We start from the raw sequence: 20,060 nt of genomic DNA on the forward strand, positions 1-20,060 counted from the left end.
AAGCATTTTCTGTCAATCAGATGCTTGCAAAGCGTGAAGGACACAATGTGCTCTTGGGGAAAAAAAAAAGGAGAAAGTTTCACACTTGAAATGTGCTATTGGCTCAGAGTTTAAACTCTGCTGACTGGGTTGAGGGAGCATGTAGCTCCGTGGTGGAGCCCCTGCCAAGCACCTGTAAGGCTCTGGGTAGCATCCTCAGCACCAAAACAAACAAACAAACAAACAAAAACAAAACAAACAAAAAACAAACATACAACAACAACATCAAAAAAACCTTCATTGTCAACTTGACTGGATTTGCTGTCCCCTAGGAAGCACAGCTCTGGGCTTACCTCAGAGAGGATTCCCTGAGACAGGAAGACCCAACCTGAATGGGGCAGCACTGCTCCATGTCCTGGGCTCCTGGGACGGTGAATGTGCTGGCTAGTTTTATGTCAACTTGGCACACGCTAGAGTCATCAGAGAGCAGGGAGCCTCCATGGAGAAATTGTCTCCTTAAGATTTGGCTGTAGGGGCTGGAGAGATGGCTTAGAGGTAGAAAGCACTGGCTGCTCTTCAAGACGTCCTGAGTTCAAGTCCCAGCAGCTGTATGGTGGCTCACAACCATCTACAATGAGATCTGGTGCCCTTTTTTGGTATGTAGGTGTACATGCAGACAGAACATTGTATGCATAATAAATAAATAAATCTTTTTTTTAAAAAAAGATTTAGCTATATAGGCAAGCCTATAGGGCATTTTCTTAATTAGAGATTGATGGGGGAGGTCCCAGCCCATTGTGGGTGGGGCCACCCCCAGGCTGGTGGTCCTGGGTTCTATAAGAAAGCACAGTGAGCCTTTTTGCTTGCTTTTCTTTCTTTCTCTCTTTCCTTCCTTCCTTCCTTCCTTCCTTCCTTCCTTCCTTCCTTCCTTTCTTTCTTCTTTGAGTCAGGGTTTCTCTGTGTAGCCTTGGCTGTTCTGGACTTACTTTGTAGACCAGGCTGGCCTCACAGAGATCTGCCTGCCTCTGCCTCCCTGAGTGCTGAGATTATAGGCCTGCACCAGCATGCCCGGCAGAACTTTCTTATAGAATGATAATCATTCCATAAGGTGCAAGCCAGTAAGCAGCATCCCTCCACAGCTACTGCACAAACTCCTACCTCTAGGTTCCTGCCTTGCTTGAGTTCCTGCCCTCACTGTTTTCGATGACAAACTTTCATATGGAACTGTGAGTGAAATAAACCCTCTCCTTCCCAAGTTGCTTCTGGTCATGGTATTTCATTGGAGCAATAGTCACCCTGAGACAGTGAATGAAAAGAAAAAAGGAGGAAGACATCTGTGCATGAGCATTCATCTCTCTGCTTTCTGACTGCAGCTCTGATGCGAGCAGCAAGCAGCCTCCCTCTCCTGCCGCACGAACCCCATCATGATGGACTGTATCCCTTAAACTGCAAGCCAGAATAGACACTTCCTCCTTAGCTTGCTTTTGTCGGAGATTTTACCACAGCAATGAAAATAAAATAATTAAAACATTATATTAGTTATAATAACTGCAGACATGGTATAGACAGCTGGCTCAACTGTGTGTCTGCTGGATCAGCTACTGGGCACAAAGGGTCTCTGGGTAATTCTCTACTTCTCACATACAACATTAGGGCTTAGAGAGTTTGAGTGCCGAGAGGGAAATGTAAGCCAGCGGTTGAGTGCTTACACTAGCTTGTATGAAGCCCTGGGTTTGCTCTTCAGCGCCAAAAACAAAACAACAGCAAAACAGGCAATGTATCCACTCTCCTTTCCCCCAAGCACTATCCTTCTTAATGATTGTCTCCTGCCTCTAGAGAAGCCCTTCTATACACCTTCTTTGCTCTAGAAACAGCTCTCCAGGACACGCACCCCTTAGGTAAAACCTTAATGCACACCTCCACCTGCCCCTAGGAGTCTTACTGAGAACCATCACAGTCAGTAATGTTACTATAATCAACAGCAGGTGGCGGGACCAGTGTCGTAAGGTTGTGAGTGACTTGGCCCCTCCCTAGGAACTTTGACCCAGGTGCAGGAAAGCTAAGGAGACCAGCTTCTGAACACTCCCTTGACAGAAACACAGGCAGCTTTCTGGCCCCGCAACATGGATGTGCAGAGTCAGGCAGCCAGGCAAGTGCACCGGGGCTCCGATCACTGAAAAGGATCATCTGGTTTCCATAGCAACAATACTTCCCTTCCACGGAAAATCCTAACATGTCCCCTGCCCACTCAGGCTTTCCAGAATGAATTGATTCCTATGGCTATAGATGTTTGCCTTTATCTGTCAAAGAGCAAATAGGAATTCCTTTGAAATCAGCTCTCCCTGCCCCCAGCCTATCCCTGCACGGCTGAAATGCTGCATTGCACCAGTGGTTCTTTCTTTACAAAGTCCTACAGCCTCTCTCCATGCTGTTCCCTTCGCTAGCCCTGCGCATCCCTTCAGGAAGTAGCTTTCAATGACAGAAAACAGACAGATGGCAACTGCGTCATCCCAAGCTTGGCTGTGACGGGGCTGTGAAGCTGTTCCTGGGGTAGGATGACCGGTGGGTTAGGACTGGAATGGCAAGCATAAGGCTGTCTGCCTACACAGTGTCACAGTCTTTGCCATTTTGCTATTACAGCTTTGCTTCTTCCGCTAAACCACTGCTTTCCTGGCGGTACACTCTGAAATTGCTCCTATGAGTACATTAGGTTACTAATGTGGAATAATCTTGGGAAGGATGGGAGGTGCGGAGGGGAGGGTGTAAAGGGAACTCTAAAAATTGCCTTTGCTGCACAATGCCCTCAGTGAGATGTTCTCCGAGCCTGGGCTCTCGGACCCACTGCAGACCCCTCTGAAAATTAAAATGCAGTGGAAAATTTGCGGAGCAGAATGGTTCCCAAATCATCTGCATACAAGTCAGCTGGAAGACCTTTGAAACCCACACCCGCCTATGACCCTAATCTCTGTCCCCAACGCCATTTTTCTAACCCTACAGTTTCCACAAAGCAAAAGCACTTCCCCTTTCTGTTAGGGTAGAAAGTATCAGACAGCAGCCAAGTGTATCCTAGTGAATCAGCTCAAGTCCTGTTGTTAATATTACCAGACCTGCTCCAGACGTAGCAGGAAGTTCTTTGCCCCTGTGAAATGGAGTCACCACTGTGACCATCAAAGTATCTGTCTCACCAAAACCTTACCCAACCCCAACTGAACTGCTTACTAGGCGATGTGGGGGGTCATAATTGGAACATAAGCTTCTACCCATGAGTCATGGTTGTCATTAGATTGGTGACATGCCAAGAAGCAAGGGGAAATACTCAGTGTCACTGGGTAATCTCTGGAATCACTTCCGTGCCTCTCGATGGCAGGAGACTGACTGTACTCAGGGGAGGTCCTCAGAGAAACAGGCCTAAAAGGATGTGTGTAAAGCTAGGAAGAGGTTACGGTTGGCTTGTGTAATTAAGGAGGCTTGGCAAGCCCAAAGTCAAGTCTGGTAGGACAGGCTGGCAGGATGGACACCCCAGGCAAAGTTGAAGACCTAGTCCAGCAGTAATCTGAACGATCTCTTGGTCTAGAAGAGGTGGGATTGCACTCACTATGTAGACCAGACTGGCCTTGAACTCACAGAAATCTGTTTGCCTGTTTGCTTACCAGGTGCTGGATTAAAGATGTGGGCCACCATGCCTACCGAGGTAAGTCCTTTTAAAAATTAGATTGTTTTATTATAAATAAAATCATGGCATAGCTAAATTAAGGCTAGTGCTCAAACAATCCCTTTGGGATTGGCCTTTATTTTGTCCAGGCCCATCAATCAATTGGACAAGGCCCACTGACACTATGAAGGGCAATCTTTTTCTTCAAAGGCCACAAATTTAAATGTAAATCTCATCCCCAAAGGACTCCCATAGAAAACCTAGGGTAGTGTTTGAGCAAGTATTTGGGTACCATGGCCTAACCATTTAAAGCAAACTCTCACATTGGGTCACAAACAGCTATGCTCAGCAAGAACTGACTGTAGTCAAAGAGTGTCCCTGCCGTGTCTCACTGTCATTTACTCTGGGTTCTGCTGTTTCTCTGTCTTTCATTATTAATCTTCTTTACTGAGCTAGTTATTATTAATCTTTCATTATTAATCTTTCATTATTAATCTTCTTATCAACTTGACACAAACTAGAGTCCCTTGGGAAGAGACTGTTGAAGAGTCTGTTGAGGGATTGCCTCTATTAGATTAGCCTTGTGGGCATGTCTATGGAGCCTTTTCTTGACTAATGATTAATGAGACAGAGTCTAGCCCACTCTGGGAAGTGCCATCCCCTAGTCAGGTGGTCCTGGATTGTATAAGAAAACAAGCTTAAGCAAACCAGGGAGAGCAAGCCTGTAGACAGCCTTTTGTTGAGACCTCTGTTTCAGTTCCTGCCTCTAGGTTTCTGCCTTCAGTTCCTGCATTGACACCCTTTGAGCTGTAAGCCAAATTAAACCTTTCCTTCCCGAGTCCTTCTGGTCGGAGTGTTCATCACAGCATCAGAAAAGCAAACCAGAACGTTTCCTTACCTTTCAGGTACATTTTCTTTCTGATCTTATCCTCAACTCTATCTCCTGGCTTCCTACAAAAGGCCTCCACTATATAGAAAGTGAGGTTGGTCATTTCCATTTTAGTGTGCATTTAAAGCATTTAATGGTTTTCTTACCTGTCTTCTCACTGTAAAAGAAAAATGTATTAAGATAATTTCAGAGATCATTGGAGAGCTAAGGGAAGTAAGACTTTGATTTTGTGAGTGAGTGTGTATCTTTGATTTGGCTGTCTAATCGTCAGTTTGGGGGCTTACTGCATCTGCTAATCTAGCCTAGTCCTGGAAGCTTCTAGCCTCCCTACAATCTAGAATGTTTTCAGCCTCTGAGACTTACTGCTGAATAAGCTTATCTTCCCTGAGCTCTGGCTTGCTGGTTTAACTCAGCTGTTCTGACTCAAACTGCTCTCTAGACTGATTCAAACTGGCTTCCTTCAGCTTCTGCCTGAATATCTCAACTTGGCCTCATACCAGCTTTGGCAATATCTTCTAATTTTCAGGCTCCTCATTCTCTGGAGTGTTCTCTCTTCAACATCTCTCTATAAAACTGCCTCCTCCTTGCTCATTCTCTGTGATGTTCCCTTAAGTAGCTTCTCTTTCCCCTCCTCCTGAGAGTTGGGTATCCTATTCTGTCAAATCTTTGTAATTTTGTCACTTTGTTTGCCACTCAATTGGTCATCACTTTCAAACATGGGTGTTTCCTCTACAAACTAACTTTACTTTCATTGCTTGGGATCAAAGGTATATACCACCTTGCCTGGGTCTAAGATTCTTTACCTTAAACTTGCTCTATACCAGGCTGGCCTTGAACTTAGAGGTCTGCTTGCCTCTGTCTCCTGGGATTAAAAGGTGTCTGTTACCACTGCCTCAGTATGTCTCCATTCCAACTGGATCACACAGACCTAGAAGGTCTTTGGATGTGTCTAAATTCTTGTGTGTGTGTGTGTGTTTGTGTGTGTGTGTGTGTGTGTGTGTGTGTGAGAGAGAGAGAGAGAGAGAGAGAGAGAGAGAGAGAGAGAGAACCTAAATGAAAGCAAAGGGGACAATCATAATTTGCAGAACTGAGGCAACCCCAGGGAGCTGGAGAACTATCCCCCAACAGTAAAGAAGAGCTGGCTCTTTCTTCAGGAGGACAGTCCCAGCAATTGTTTGGGAGAGCATCTGATTGACTGAACCTGGGTTCTTTGCTCTCACCAGGGCCAGCCCAGGGAAGCACAGAGCACCCTGTGTGAACATCCTTCCAAAGCCAGGTGAAGTGAGCAAGCTGCCATTAGACAGAGCAAAACGGGGGTGGCGGAGGTAGTCATTACCATCAATTACCATCGTAAGGGCTGTGGAGAAGGTAACACATTAGGTCCTCTCTGTTTCTAAGATGACCTTGAACACGAGCCAGAGCAAGGCACAGATGGGCTGCCGAGATTCAGGGGCCATCTGGAGCAAGGTCTCTGTATCCTTCCCCTCTTGCTTAAAGAACAAGCTGTGTTAGCCTGAAGCATCACTGCAGGGGTAGGAGCAGGATCTGTTTAGTTTTGAACCATTCCCAGGCAGGCTGGGCTTTCCAAGATGATAAACATCCATCCTTGTTGGAGACATCTTAGATGTGAGAGCCAGTGTCCTCTGGATCTGGTAATTGGGCAAAATGGCTATGATTTAATAGGCTTAAATTTGAAATAACAACAATAAAAAAGGTAAAATGCAGTCATTAAGTTTGTCAGTCTATTCATCTTAGTCTACTGTACACAACAGATAAGTGACAAGAGAACAAGAAAGCCTCCTTCCTGGTTCTTTATTTCCTCTAGGATATTTTTCTTTTCTTCTTTGTTTCTTTTTTCCAAGTTAACATCAGAATTCAACTGTTTTCCTCCCTTTCCTCATAACTCCTGAGATCACTCCTGACTTAGCTATCACATCTGAGCTGCCCAATGCAGCACCAGGGGCTCAGAGTCGGTGGGAGTTAATGAAACCCACAGAAATTCTTTCTTCTGTTCCTGGTTCAATTTGAGCTCAACTCAAATTTTCAGTTCTTTTGTTGTTGTTGGGTTAGGTTTTTGTTTGTTTGTTTGTGGGGTTTTGTTTTGTTTGAGACAGGGTCTCACTATGTAGTTCTGGCTGTCCTGGAACTCACTATGTAGACCAGACCAGCTTCAAACTCAGATAGATCCACCTGCCTCTGCCTCCTGAGTACTGGGATAAAAGGGTGTCACCACTGTGCATGGCTTGATTTTATCAGTTCTTAATTTTAAATTGCTAAACACGCTGATCTCTAATTCTTTGCTTGATTTCTTTCATATTGGACAAATATTCCCATTTTTCCTAATTACTTATGAGTGTAGGGTCCCCAAGAAACCTGGGACAAGTGTCACTCATTACCTGTGGTTCTTCACAGTATTTCTCACTCTATCTCCTCCCTACCTCTAAAACCTATTCAACCCAAAGGCTGGGCTTCCCTTCCCCCAGCTTCAGATTCAAATAACTCAAGTCATTTTGGTTGGGCGCTCTCTTGGTTCCTCTCTTGGCCTCTTGATTCTTCTCCCTCTCCTGGTCCCCTCTCTTCTCTTTCTTTTCCCTTCCTCTCATTTTCTCCTGTTCCCTCTCATGACCAAACCTATTCTGCTGGATGTGTTTTGTCTAGACTCTTCCAGATGCCTCTGGCTATGCTCTCCCTCATATCTACGACAAAACCCTTCTCCTTAACCACGGAGCAGTCATTTTCTCTTTTTCTTCAGTGAGAAATTAAAGCAAACCCCTCATATTTCCTATGGTCTCAGGCAAAAGTGGAAAGGAACAGAGGGATGTAGAATTTCTTCCCACAGCCCTTCTGAGAGTCCAGTGAAGAGATGCTGTGAGGAGGTAGAGACAGGTAGAGACAGGATTCCTTGGAAACTGCTGGCCAGCCAAGTCTACAAGGTGAGCTCCAGGATGGGTGAGAGAGCATGTCTTGAAAAATAAGTAGGTTTTCTCCACCGACAAAATAAGTCAATTCAGGCTGAATAAAAAGTAAAAATATCAGGTTTATTGAGGGAAGCTCTTGGTCCTGGTTCATAGGTCCCAAGGATTCCCGGTCAGGGAAATCATGGGAAGAGCCTCTGGGGAAGAAGCCAGGCCTCTGGGCTAGAAAGTGCCAGTCACACCTTACAACAGGTAAGAACTGGGAGATGAGACTCTGGAGGCCAGGTCCACTTTAACATTTTATTTAATTAAAAAAAAATTTATTATTTATACAGTGCTCTGCCTGCACGTATGCCTACACACCAGAAGAAGGCACCAGATCTCATTATAGAGAATTGTAAGCACTATGTAGTTGCTGGGAATTGAACTCAGGACCTTTGATAAGAGCAGACGATGCTCTTAACCACTGAGCCATCTCTCCAGAACCCTTACTTTAATATTTCAAATAGGCACCTCAGCTGCTTATCCCTCTTGTCCCGGGTTTGAAACCCAACAGACAAGTGATTGAGGAAGACACCTTGGTATCTTCTGGCCTAAATACCCATATAACCTCTCACACACAGACTGAACTAGGGCAAACTTTATTCTCAGAATACTCGAAAACTGAAACAACACTGGAAATAAAGATTACTAAAGATATAAATTGTGCTTATAGCCGGTCGTGGTGGCACATGCCTTTAATCCAGCACTTGGGAGGGCAGAGGCAGGCGGATCTCCGAGTCAGCTTGGTCTACAACGCGAGTTCCAGGACAGCCAGGGCTCTGTTACACAGAGAAACCCTGTCTCGAAAAACCAAAAGAAGTACATAGATAGATAGATAGAGCTCATAAATAAAAATACTGAACCGTAAATCTAACAAATATATAATTATAATTCACTTTCAAAACAAGTGTGCCTGAAAAGAAAAGCCCGGATTCGAACAGAATCCGAATTCAGAACCAGCTTCTGGCCTTTCCTTGCAGGAATCGAGAGTAACCACGCGGGATTTTCTCGGCGCGTTCCTGTTTAAGAGTCCTGGAAGCAGCAAGCTAAAAGGCCATCAAAGGCCACGTGGCCAACTGCCGTGGCTTTGTAGGAACAGGGTGGCAGCAACGAGGCCAGCCAGGCTCGAGCCAAGATGGCGCTGCTCGCCCGCGCGCGCGCACGCGCTGCGGAAGGGCGCCGGGGACGCGGCCGAGCGCGGGCACGGCCTCCCGGCGGCTGCGCGCCTGCGCGAGGGCGGGCTGAGGGCGGGCGCGCGCGCGGCGGGGGCGGGCTCAGGCCAGAGCGGAGCTGCAGCCTCGGAGCCGGACGCGTCCGCGAAGATGGCGGGCCGGGTGAGTGGCGGCCGGGCGACCCCAGCTCGCCGCGGATCGCCGGGGTCGCGACGAGGTCCACGCGGGCTCCGAGGAGGGGGCGCCAGGGCGAGCACCCGGGAGCGCTGAAGGGAGGGAGGTCAGAGCGCGGCTGGGGGCGAGACAGGGCAGCTGCGGCAGCGGATTAGCTCTGCTCAGAAACTCGGTCCTCCCCGAGGGTTGTCTCCTCGTCCCCCCGGGTCCCCCGTGCCTCCCCTGCCATCTTCTGGGGCTCGTTTCCCTCGTCCTCCAAGCCCCCGGGGGGTGGGTGACCATTCGAGCCCCCCTGACGAGTGCTGGGTGTCCTCCTCGCTCCTTCGAGGGTTCCTGAGGTGGCACTGCCGGATAACCGCGGGGTGTAGTCTGCTGCAGTCAGGGCGAGGATGTGGGGACCCGTTTCCCGTTCTTCCTAAATGAATGGTATAGTGAAAAGAGGGGTGCTGCCTAGGAAGCCTCTGGGGAGAAACCTGTCAACTGTCCAGTAAGAAGCTGCAGTGTCTTCAGCCCGGAGTGCAGATGCATTTGGGGGGTCACGTTTTGTTTTTCTAAATGACAGCCGCTTCGAATGCAGCAGGGCGTGCTGTAGTTTCAGGCATTTAAATCTTACTTCCTCCTTAAGCCTGTAGGATCTCGGGGTAGGATGGGGTTGGCGAGGAGGGATGCGGCCAGGTCACTGCTGTTATTGCAGTGTGCATCACTAAGAGCTTTGATGGATGGGTCCTGCCCAGACGTTACACTGTTCGAAAACCTTTGGGACGTTAACTGCGTCATTTACAGACTAGCGAAGTGCTTGACTGATTCACTTACATCTGAATATTTGAATAACTTTACATACATGTATGCCTCTATGCAAATGCCCCGTCTAGAGAGACTTATAGGTCATGAGATTCTGGAGTCCCAAAGAGATCTTAGAGGTCATCAGTCTAAGTCCATCTCTTTCTCTTCCTTTCCTCATAATCCCCCTTTTATCTCTGGCTGCCCCTTCCGACTGTACCTCAGGGTGGAGTTTAGCCCCTCAGTAGCCCCTCTCCTGAATCATCAGCTGTTCTGGAACACACTGGGGCCTCTCTTATCTTAAAGCCCTCTGCTCCTCACCCCCCACGTGTCACCTTTCCTCTTTTTTACAGTGATAAATTCCTTTGATTTTTCTGACGATATCTCTCATTTGCTTACCGCCTGCTCCCTCCCGGGCCCACCACGGTCTGACTGAAGCCCGTTCCTAAAATTAATAAACATTTTTCAAGCCTTGTCATACTTGGCGTCTCAGCAGCGTCTGACATTGGTGACCGTTGCCTCCTTGACGGAAGATGCTCTTCCGTGGCTTCTGTGATGCCTTGGTACTGTTTTCACTCACTTCGATTGCAGACTCACCTTTCTTCACCCTGTCATTCAATTCCCACTCTCTATTTTATCTCCTTGGGTAATCCCTTCTGAGCCAAAGATACAACTGTCTGTATGCCTGAGGTTCTCAAGATTTCACCCATCCCCCACGGAACTGCCCTTTAAATTTTCAAACTAATGTGTGGAAGTGTCTATTTAAATAAAAGGGCAAGGATCGCATACCTTTGATCCCTACAGAGGCAGGAGGATCTCTGACAGTTTGAGGGCAGCCTGGTCCACCCAGTGAGTTCCAAGACATTCAGGGCTACACAGACACTGTCTCAAAAAGAGAAATAAATAGTTAAATAAATAAATTCAAGACTATTTAATCTCTTGTTTAAATCCAGAGCTACGCCCTAAGCCTACCTACCTGTTACTTTTTCTGTTTTTCTTTCACTGAGTGGCACCATCATCACCTATCCAGTGGAAACCTGGTGGGAACGGTGTGTGTGTGGGGGGGCATGAGTAGCCAAAGGGCACCATTGGGCCACTGTTTGCCATCCACTCTGTTTGAGACAGGCAGGCTAGCTGCTGGGGAGCCTCTCCACCCAGAGCTACAGACCCGAGCCATCTTACCTGCTTTACAGTGGGTCTGGGGGTGTGAACTCAGGTCCTCACACCTGCAGGACACATGCCTTATCCAACAAGCCTTCTTCCCCCATCCCTATTCTCTGTACATCTTGCCACATTCATCACTGTCTTCCTGTCCACACACACACACACACACACACACACAACAACAACAATAACAAAAAACAAAAATGGTTTTCAAAAAGGATTTAATTATAGCCAGAAAAGGTAAGCTCTGGAGCGTTGTTCCTTGAAGGCGTCCTTGTTACGAAAATCACTGGTTGCCCTTGTTGCATCCTTCTCTCCCGTCAGTTCACCATTCTGTATCCTGATCTCCACCCCGTTTTTCTCTCTCTGGTCTGGAAAACTGCACCAAGTTTCCAAGTAGTCTCCTTCTGGCATTCTGCCCCACTTCCATTCTCTCCACACGGGTGTTCTTCCTCTGCCCCTTTACTGCTCAAACCCCTCCTTGGCAACATCCCATTAGTTCTGGGAGAAGATCAGCTGCTTAACAAGGCTCTTTGTGGTTTTGCTCCTGTTTCCCTCCACTCACTTTCACTGTCTGCGCTCAGGTTATGTAAGCCTTTCAACTCCTTGAAGCTACAGTAGTTTCTCTCACCACCAGGTCTTTGTTGGGCTCTTCCTTTTCTTTGTAATGTTCTGCCCCCATCCATTTACCTCCTACTCAGAGAACACTTGGGAAGCCTGTTCTGATCTCCTGCTGTAAGTCGGGATACTTTGTTACCTAGCCTTGAAAACGTGTGTTCCTCTCTTAGAGATTTATCTCTTTCTCATTGTAACTGTTAGTGTGCTGTACCCCGTAGACTGGCCTATGTCTGTAATGCCAGTGCTTGGGAGACAGAGGCAGGAGAATCACTGTATGTTTGAGGCCAGCCTGGTGTACACACTGGGTTATAGACTAGCCTGAGCTACAGAATAAGACCCTGACTTGAAAATAAAGTATTAGTGTTATTATTTGCCTCCACTTTATGAAAGAGACCATACTAAATATTTACTCGTTGTTATTTCTGTTTTAGACACTTGATTCTGTGCATCAACTTAGTAGAGGTTTAAAAAGAATTGTCAAGTGCAGTACATTTTTAGAAAATAAAGCTTAATTCCATAAAGCATGATTACACATGAATTTGTTCTTTTTTCAAGCACTTAAGGCGCAAAGCTGAAGGTATGTTATTGTTTTTACATCTGTTTGTTTACTGATGAGCATGCTCGTCTGTGCCATGGCACATGTGTGTGGAGCTCAAAGGACAATTTATGAGAGTCAGTTCTCTTCTTCCTCCATGTGTGCCCAGGGCTTGAATTCAGGCTGTCAGGCCTGGCGACAAGAGCCTTTACTTGGAGAACTATCTTACCTGTCCAAAGGTATATTATTTTACTGTAGAAGAATGTTTCAGTGACAGAAGAGTGACCCCTCAGAAATATCTGCATTTGCAATACACCAAACACTTGCTGTAATGCTGGTTGTTTTTTCTCTGTTTTTGAGACGGGGTCTTCCTGTGTAGCCCAGGCTGGCCTGGAATTCATTTTTAGGATGGCCTGACCTGTTCCCAGAGATCTGCCTGCCTCTGCCTCTAAATGCTGGGACTAGCAGTCTGTGCTACTCCATCCAGCCCCATAGTGCAGCTTCGAAACACCCAAACTCTGGGTTGCTGACATTAAACTTAATATAAAAAGTGCAAAATGATCTCATCAACATAATTTCTGTTTTTGTCCTCATTACCAGCGAAGCTGAACATTTTTCCTATTGGTCAACGAAGAGTTCCTCCATGCGTTATTGGTGCACAGTGTTTGACTTGCTTCAGATCTGTTAGCTTCAGGTGGTGTCTAGGTGACATTCTTTTGATGTTGTTTACAAGGTCTTAGATTTAAAAGTTATTGTTGTGTTTGCTAATTTCTGGGTCTGTATGGTCTATCCTTTTGTTTGATCTTCAAGAAAGCTTTCTTCACTTTGAAGTCATAAAGATCTTATTTTAAAGTTTGATTTGCTTTGCCTATTTTTGTGATTAATTCATCTGGAACTTATTTTTGTGTTTGGTGTGAGTTATGAAGTTAATTTTATCCTTCCATATGCGAGAACAGTTGTCTCAGTGTTTATTGAGTCCATCCCTTATCCGCACTGACGTGTAATGTTCTCTCTGTATCGCAAACCCATTGATTGCCTCTGTGGCGGGGGAGGGCCCTGAGTCCGGACTTCACTGTTTCATCATTACGCTTGGCTGTTTCATGGAGTGCATGTCTTCCTCATTTGAAAAAAAAAAAAATTAAATGACATTTATTTACTTGTTTGTTTCTGTGTGTATGTGTGTGGTTGGACATGTGCCAAGGACAACTTGAAGGAGTCTGCCTTTTCCCATGGGACCACCTTTTCTGGCCAGCCCTTTCTTTCTTTCTTTTTTGAGTAACTCACTCCTGCTTCTTCCAAAGTTAGTTACACTCTGTGTCTGTTGCTGTTGATTTTGACCTGTATTTTCCTCCTGTGTTTTACAGAGATAGACATGAGGACTTTAATAAAATTCAGCCAAATTACTTTTTTTCCTTTTTAAAATATTTTAAACTTTTTTTCTCTATGTAAATATTTTGCCTGCATGTATGTCTGTATAATATGTGCATGCCTGGTGTCCACAAAGGCCAGAGGATCCCCAAGAATTGGCGTTACAGATGGTTGTGAGCCACCATGTGGATGCTGGGAATTGAACCCTGGTCCTCTGGAAGAGCACCCAATACTTTTAACCACTGATCCACCTCTTCAGCCCCAAATAACTTTTTAAAAGCAGTTTTATTTGTTTATTTAAAATGATTTATTTATTTTATGTATATGAGGGCTTTATCTTCATATACACTTGGATGCCAGAAGAGGGCACCAGATCTCAGTATAGATGGTTGTGAGCCACCATTTGATTGCTGGGACTTGAATTCAGGACCTCTGGAAGAGCAGACAGTGCTCTTAACTGCTGACCATCCTTCCCCCTCACCCCCTGTAACTTTTAAAATCGATTTTCTCTTTCTTTCTTTTTTTTGTTTGTTTGGTTTTGGTTTTAAGCCAAAAGGTATAATAGTTTATCACAACGTGTACATTTGAACCAAAGGACTCAGTACCAGCTCTATGGATCATGCAAGGTATCTGGGTCTTCTGCCTTATTCTGAAGGAGGTGCTAAGGGTCAGTGGATTTTGAAATAGTGAAACAGAGGAGAAAATAGGAAAATCATTCAGATCAGAAATAATAGTGAGTTTTGTAATCACCTGGCCAATAGGATGTCTCACAGATGCACTGGCAGGATTTGCTTTTGTCGTGAAGAGGCTTTAGTATTAAAGTTTACGAACATATAAGTTCATGTGACTTGAGAAGCTTTGTCACTATTAACACCAAGTTATGGGTCTTCTAAAGAACCTCTTTGTTGGGCTTTTTTTTTTTTAAGTAGTCAGTTACGAGGACATGTTCTCCTAAGGCTGACACTGAGTAACATCTTGTGGGGTAAGAGCAAATTCCGTTCTCCTTGTTTAGAATGGGGCCCAGGATGTGTGTGATGACTGCCGAACAAAGCAGCACCTTTCAGGTGCAGCTCAGTATTAACGTCGTCTTCCCTGCCGACCCATCGGATGCCCCTAAGTAATGCTGCTGCTCCTTGAGTTATCGAAACCATCAATAGCACACACACACCTAAGAATTACCTGCTTGACTCAAATGTAGTTCTTTTTCTCTAAGGTAAATACACACACAAGTAAAACCCACTCAAAATGTATAAAAACACAAAATTGGAAACTGTGATATACAAGCAAAAGGCCAGTAAGACAAAAAGATGACCAAGCAAAGCCACATGACACAAAAAGGCTACAAAAATACCGGTGAGTTCATTTTGTGTTGGCTGCACACTGTCGACCATAGAGTCTACCCATTGAGACCCCACTGGGGGTCGGGGGAAACATTTTTTCTTCTGCAAGTAGATGTCAGTTTTAAAGAGCTGCTTTGGATGGGAGCCCATGTCCACTTCCCTCTCTCAGTGCTGTGACCCTGGCTTGAAACCGTGCAGGCCCTATGCAGGCTACCACAGTAGTCCCTGTCCCTTTGTGTATGTGTCAGTCAGGTGTTTTGTTTTTTTAACTTTTAAAAAAATTAATGTATTGTTTTATGTGTATATGTGTATGCATATATTTCTGTGCACTCCATGTGTGCCTGAGGAGGCCAGGAGGAAAGGATCAGATCCCCTAGAACTGGAGTTGTAGACAGCTGTGTCTGTGGTTCTTGCTGGGAATTGAACTCGTGTCCTTTGGATGAGCAGCCAATGCTTGTATCCACTGAGCCATCCCTATAGTTTGTGTTTCCCGAAAACAAGGATTCTCACAGTGTGTTCTGCAGACCAGCAGGTGAGTGTCACCTGAGGACTCGTTAGGGAAGTTTTGCTCCAGGTTTGCTCCCGGCTGACAAGTTGTCTGGGACCCAGTGCTGTCCATCAGCAGACCCCTCCACCCCAAGTTGCCTCTGCGCACCATGGGAGGGTTGAGAGCTGTTGGCTTTGTTCTGTTGACTGACTTCCCCAGCGTGGCTCCTCATGGATTGTTGAAGATTTTATTTATTTTTATTATTTTATTTATTTTTTTTAGTATAGCTCCAGCCTTGATATTTATAAGCTCCAGGGTTGTCTTTCCTCCCATTGAAGACCACTGCCAGCATCCAGTTTTTCATTTCATCCAGCTTTTGGTTGTCAGCACCCATTCCAGGGAATCTGATGTCCATGTCTGGCCTTAGCAGGTTCCTGTACACATGCGGCACACACATACACATAGATAACAACAAAAATAAGTCTTAAAAAGAATTGAATTCAGGGAGGCAGCTGGCCAGAGCTTAAAGAATAATCAGGCCAAAGCCTGTGTACAAGTAGGAAATAGAAGCCAAGTGCCTGTGCCTCGGGGGAAGCTCAGAGAGCAGGAGATAAACATGGTGGTTTTGGTAGAATGCTTCCAGTGAAGACGCCCCCTCCAGGGGATACCCCTCATGATAAATGTCAGCTAAGAATAAACTTGTTCAGTCTAGGAATCTGAAGGGAAATTTTCCTGTTGCACTTTGGTGCTGGGTAGGGTCAAAGACACAAACAAACAAGCAAACAAAACCCTCTTACATTTTTTTTAACCCCCTGGATGACCTCAAAGTTTGAAATTCTGATTTCACACTACTTGGTTGGTATGAACCTCTTCAGCCAGTATTTAGGTGTAAAGTGGCATAAGAGTGGCAGCACCCCCACACGCCTGGACACCCCAGTAGCAGCAAGTGTAACCCTTCTTGGAAGAAATCGTCTTCCAAGAACCCCAGAACTCAGGAAATTCCTAAAAACGAAGTATAAACACAGAGTCACAAATGACACCAACAAGACTCAGCAAATGAGAAGTCAGCAGACACAGTAAAGGCCGGGGTTAGAGAGCTGGTGCCAAGGCTCGGTGGGTTAAGTAAGGCGCTGCCACCAAGCCTGCTGACCTGAGTTTGATCCCTGGGTGCTAAAAGGTAGAAGAAGAACACTGAACCGAGTCCTGCATGATTATCCTGTGATCTCCTCAAGCTGAGGTGCACACACCTCCCCTTAATAAACAGATAAGTGCAGGCCTAGAATGCCAGCAGGCAGAGAGGCAGACCGATCTCTGTGAGTTCAAGCCCAGCCTGGTCTACTTAGTGAGTTCCAAACCAGCCAAGGTTACATAGCGAGACCCTGTTTCAAAACAACAAAGTAATGAAAAATCAAAACCAAAAATTACATCAACAGCAAAAAGGACAAAACAAACAAAAGGAGCTGGCATGTGCAAAGGCTTCAGATGTTGAAATTAGCAGACACATAGTAAAAATACATCTACATATATAAAACATGCTTATAGAAATAAGATTTTAAGAGTGAAGAGTAAGTGTATGAAATGATGATAGATTTAGGAAAATAACTTGTTTGTAGGTTTTTGTTGTTGTTGATTTTGTTTGATTTTTTTTTGTTTTTTTTTTATTTTATTTATTTATTTTTTGTTTTGTTTTTTTCTAGAGGGCAAGGCTTTTCTGTATAGCCCTGGCTGTCCTGGAACTCACTCTATAATATCTACAGAGTGGCTGGTCTCAAACACAGAGATCTTCCTGCCTCTGCATTCCCAGTGCTGGGATTAAAGGTGTTGAAAAAAATTTATGCAATATATTGTTATCACACTTTTGTCCTTCCCCAACTCCTCCCAGACTGAGAATGGAAGCCCTACCTTAACTCTCCTGCCTGCTAAAGGCTGTTCAGCTTCTTTATTAACCAATCAGATAATTAGGGAGTAATTTTTACAAAACATTGAGACAGGAGATTTCTCAATAGCTTGAAGATACCAGAATCTGTTAGCATTTAGCTCACTGCTGGTTCGGCAATTGATCGAATACATAGAGACACACGTTAATACAATGTATTGAAGCCATCATTTTAGGCTAGTCACTAAAGACGCAGCTAGAAAGCAAAACGATTTTTAAAAAATTATCGGATAATATCTAAACAAAAAAGATGTAACTATAGAGCAATGTCTGGCAAGAGTTAAGTCATCCATAAAGATAAAATAGTTCTGAACGTCTATGTGTCTCATTGTCTCCACATACAAAGTATAAAGTGATAGAGCAGGCTAGGAGGACAGGGAAAATCAAAGGGACATAGGACAGGAAAGGAGCCTTCGCATTTCAAACTCTGGTGATTGTCTCTTGTCGGTGGAAATAAAAATTTCATTGAAGGTTAACATAGACAAGACTTTTTTTTTTAATATATATTTTTTTTCGTTTTTTAAAGACTTATTTATTGGGCTGGAGAGATGGCTTAGAGGTTACTAGCACTGGCTACTCTTCCAGAGGTCCTGAGTTAATTGCCAGCAACCACATGATGGCACACAACTGCTTATAATGAGATCTGGTGCCCTCTTCTGGCATGCAGGTGTACATGCAGACAGGACACTGTGTACGTAATAAACAAATAAAACTTAAAAAAAAAAAGACTTATTTATTATCTATACAGTGTTCTGCCTGCACGTCAAGAAGAAGGCGCCAGATCTCACTATAGATGGTTGTGAGCCACCATGTATTTGCTTGAACTTGAACTCAGGATCTTTGGAAGAACAGTCAGTGCTCCTAACCTCTGAGCCATCTCTCTAGCCTTTTGTATAGAGGTATTGCAGATATTGCTAAAATTGGGGGACTTTTGCTTAAGGCCTAAGCATATATGGCCTTCAAGTATGGTCCTTTTTCTTCCCTACATACAAACCTGAAAATTTCCAAGAATCTCACAAACAAAAAAAAAGTACCTGAGTTTCTTTTCATGGCCTTTCTTTTGTGACCTATGATTTTACCTTACCAGCTGCAGTCCTATTCAGTGCTTCCTCAGGAACTGACCTGTGATTTCAATACTAAGAAAAAAAGAAGTGCGGAGGTTTCTTAGCAACCCTCCAAGGAGTAGTTTCAGACGCCCCCAAATTGCAGGTCTGACTGTTACCAAGTGTAAGTGACACCAGTACTAGGGTGTGAAATGCCCTCTTCATAGGCACCTCTGTCACCCTCACTTATGCTCCAGTGCGTGCTAATAACTTTCCTGATAAACTCAGCCCCGCTTCGTGCTACCTTGGCTCAAAGTTATTTTCTGCCGTGAAGTGCAGACTCTTGGCTTTACCGGAAGAGTGTTCCTTGAGCCACTCCAGGTGGAGCCGCCTCCGATTCAGCTGCTTCTGACAGATACGGTGATAGCGGGGAATTTCAGGCCTCTCCTAGTCACTGATGAGGAAACAAAATGGTTATAGGTATAAACTGACAAAAGCAAATTAAAAATCAGGTTTCTCTCCAGGCCTGTCGGTGTGGGCCTGGAATCCCAGCTGCTTGGGAGGCAGAGGCAGGGGGGTTGCAGGTGCACTTTAAGGCCCATCTAGATGGAGTTAAGACCCTGGCTGAGCATTTTTTAAAAAGGCCAGGCACTATTGCTCAGTGGTAGAGTCCTTGTCTCCCATGCATTAGGCCATGGGTTTTAGTCCCGGTATTGGGGTGAAGAGTAGATTTATTTAAAAAAAAAAAAAAAAAAAGCAGTTCAGATTCTCAGTTGAATTGGCCACATTTCAGGCACCACATATGACTAATGGCTGCTGGATCCAACAGCACAAAAAGTACTTCTTCACGACTCTGATTTGGAAGGCTCAAATTAGCAGTCTTAGCAGGGGTAAAAATCGAGCAGCACAGCCAAGGTCCAGAGCTCTGTGTTGAACACAGTGCAAGTAAATGAGACGTGAGACCAGAAGAGCGACTGAAGAGCCAGGGGCCAGCAGATTTCTGAAACGGAATAAAGGCAGCAGTAATTAAGAAGGAATGAAAATAGACTTCATTATATTATATTTGATATTATATTATCAAAGGGCACCGTTGTACTTTGCTCAGACTGACAACAAAGTCTCACATACGAAGTGACTTAAACCAGAAATGTATTTCCTGCTAGTTCTGGGGGCCCGCAGTTCAAAATCAGGGTGCCAGCACGATAGGCTGGTGAGTGCTTGCTCATGCAGCCTTCTGGCTGTGTGCTCACATTGTGGGGAGAGGAGGGGGAGAGAAAGAGAAAGAGGTGCTTTTCCTAGAAGGCCAGAATCCTGTCTGAGTAGAGCCCTATCCTTTTGATCTTACTTAACCTTAACTGCCTTGAGGCTCTAACTCCAGAGTGGTCACTGGGGAAGCAGTGCAGGCTTTAGGTTTTAGGGGCCTCCGTATATAAATGTAGGTGGGTGGTGGATGAACAGTCCGTCCACTGCATACACCATACGAGAGAGGGAGGACAGGCCGCCGAGGGCAAGAAGGTATTTCAAGCACGAGAATTTGATAGAACCTAGAATACAAAACAAAACCTCTGCCGATTAATCATTAAAAAACAAACAGGGGTCCGGGATTTAGCTCAGTGGTAGAGCGCTTGCCTGGTAAGCGCAAGGCCCTGGGTTCAGTCCTCAGCTCTGGAAAAAAAAAAAAAAAAAAAACAAAAGCCCCAAACCAACAGAAAGCCAGTAGAAAACTAGACCGAGGTTCAAACAGGCATTTCAGAAAGATTGTGTTTAACATTTGCTAAGTTCTTGACCTCCTTCATCATCAGAGAAACAGGAACCAAAGCTCAGGGAGGCAGTGCTGTACTCTGACCAGGAAGCGGACTAAGCACCAAGATCCCAAGTGCACTGCTGTAGGCCAGCTGGAAGTCCTCGCACTCTGCTGGAAGGAATGAAGACAAACCGGTACAGCCCCTTTGGAAATACCTGGAGT

The 20,060-nt window shown here is 45.1% G+C and overlaps 1 protein-coding gene and 1 long non-coding RNA gene across 3 annotated transcripts in view; both read left to right on the forward strand.

The window, feature by feature from the left end:
• Positions 1-2,391: 2,391 nt before the first annotated feature.
• On the forward strand, positions 2,392-7,687 carry LOC132655384 (uncharacterized). The gene is made up of 3 exons (XR_009593197.1): positions 2,392-2,529; positions 3,633-3,670; positions 7,592-7,687. It is a non-coding gene; the product is annotated as an uncharacterized LOC132655384 (long non-coding RNA).
• Positions 7,688-8,399: 712 nt separating this feature from the next.
• Nsf (N-ethylmaleimide sensitive factor, vesicle fusing ATPase) overlaps positions 8,400-20,060 on the forward strand; it is a 130,030-nt gene continuing 118,369 nt past the window's right edge. Inside the window, exon 1 of one of the 2 annotated variants that reach the window (XM_021631893.2) lies at positions 8,400-8,811. In XM_021631893.2, the coding sequence (XP_021487568.1) occupies positions 8,800-8,811 (12 nt within the window). In that variant the 5' untranslated portion in view covers positions 8,400-8,799. The other variant, XM_060386589.1, reaches the window with a different exon arrangement.

The sequence above is a fragment of the Meriones unguiculatus genome, chromosome 7, assembly GCF_030254825.1.
Source record: "Meriones unguiculatus strain TT.TT164.6M chromosome 7, Bangor_MerUng_6.1, whole genome shotgun sequence".
Classification (NCBI taxonomy): Eukaryota; Metazoa; Chordata; class Mammalia; order Rodentia; family Muridae; genus Meriones; species Meriones unguiculatus.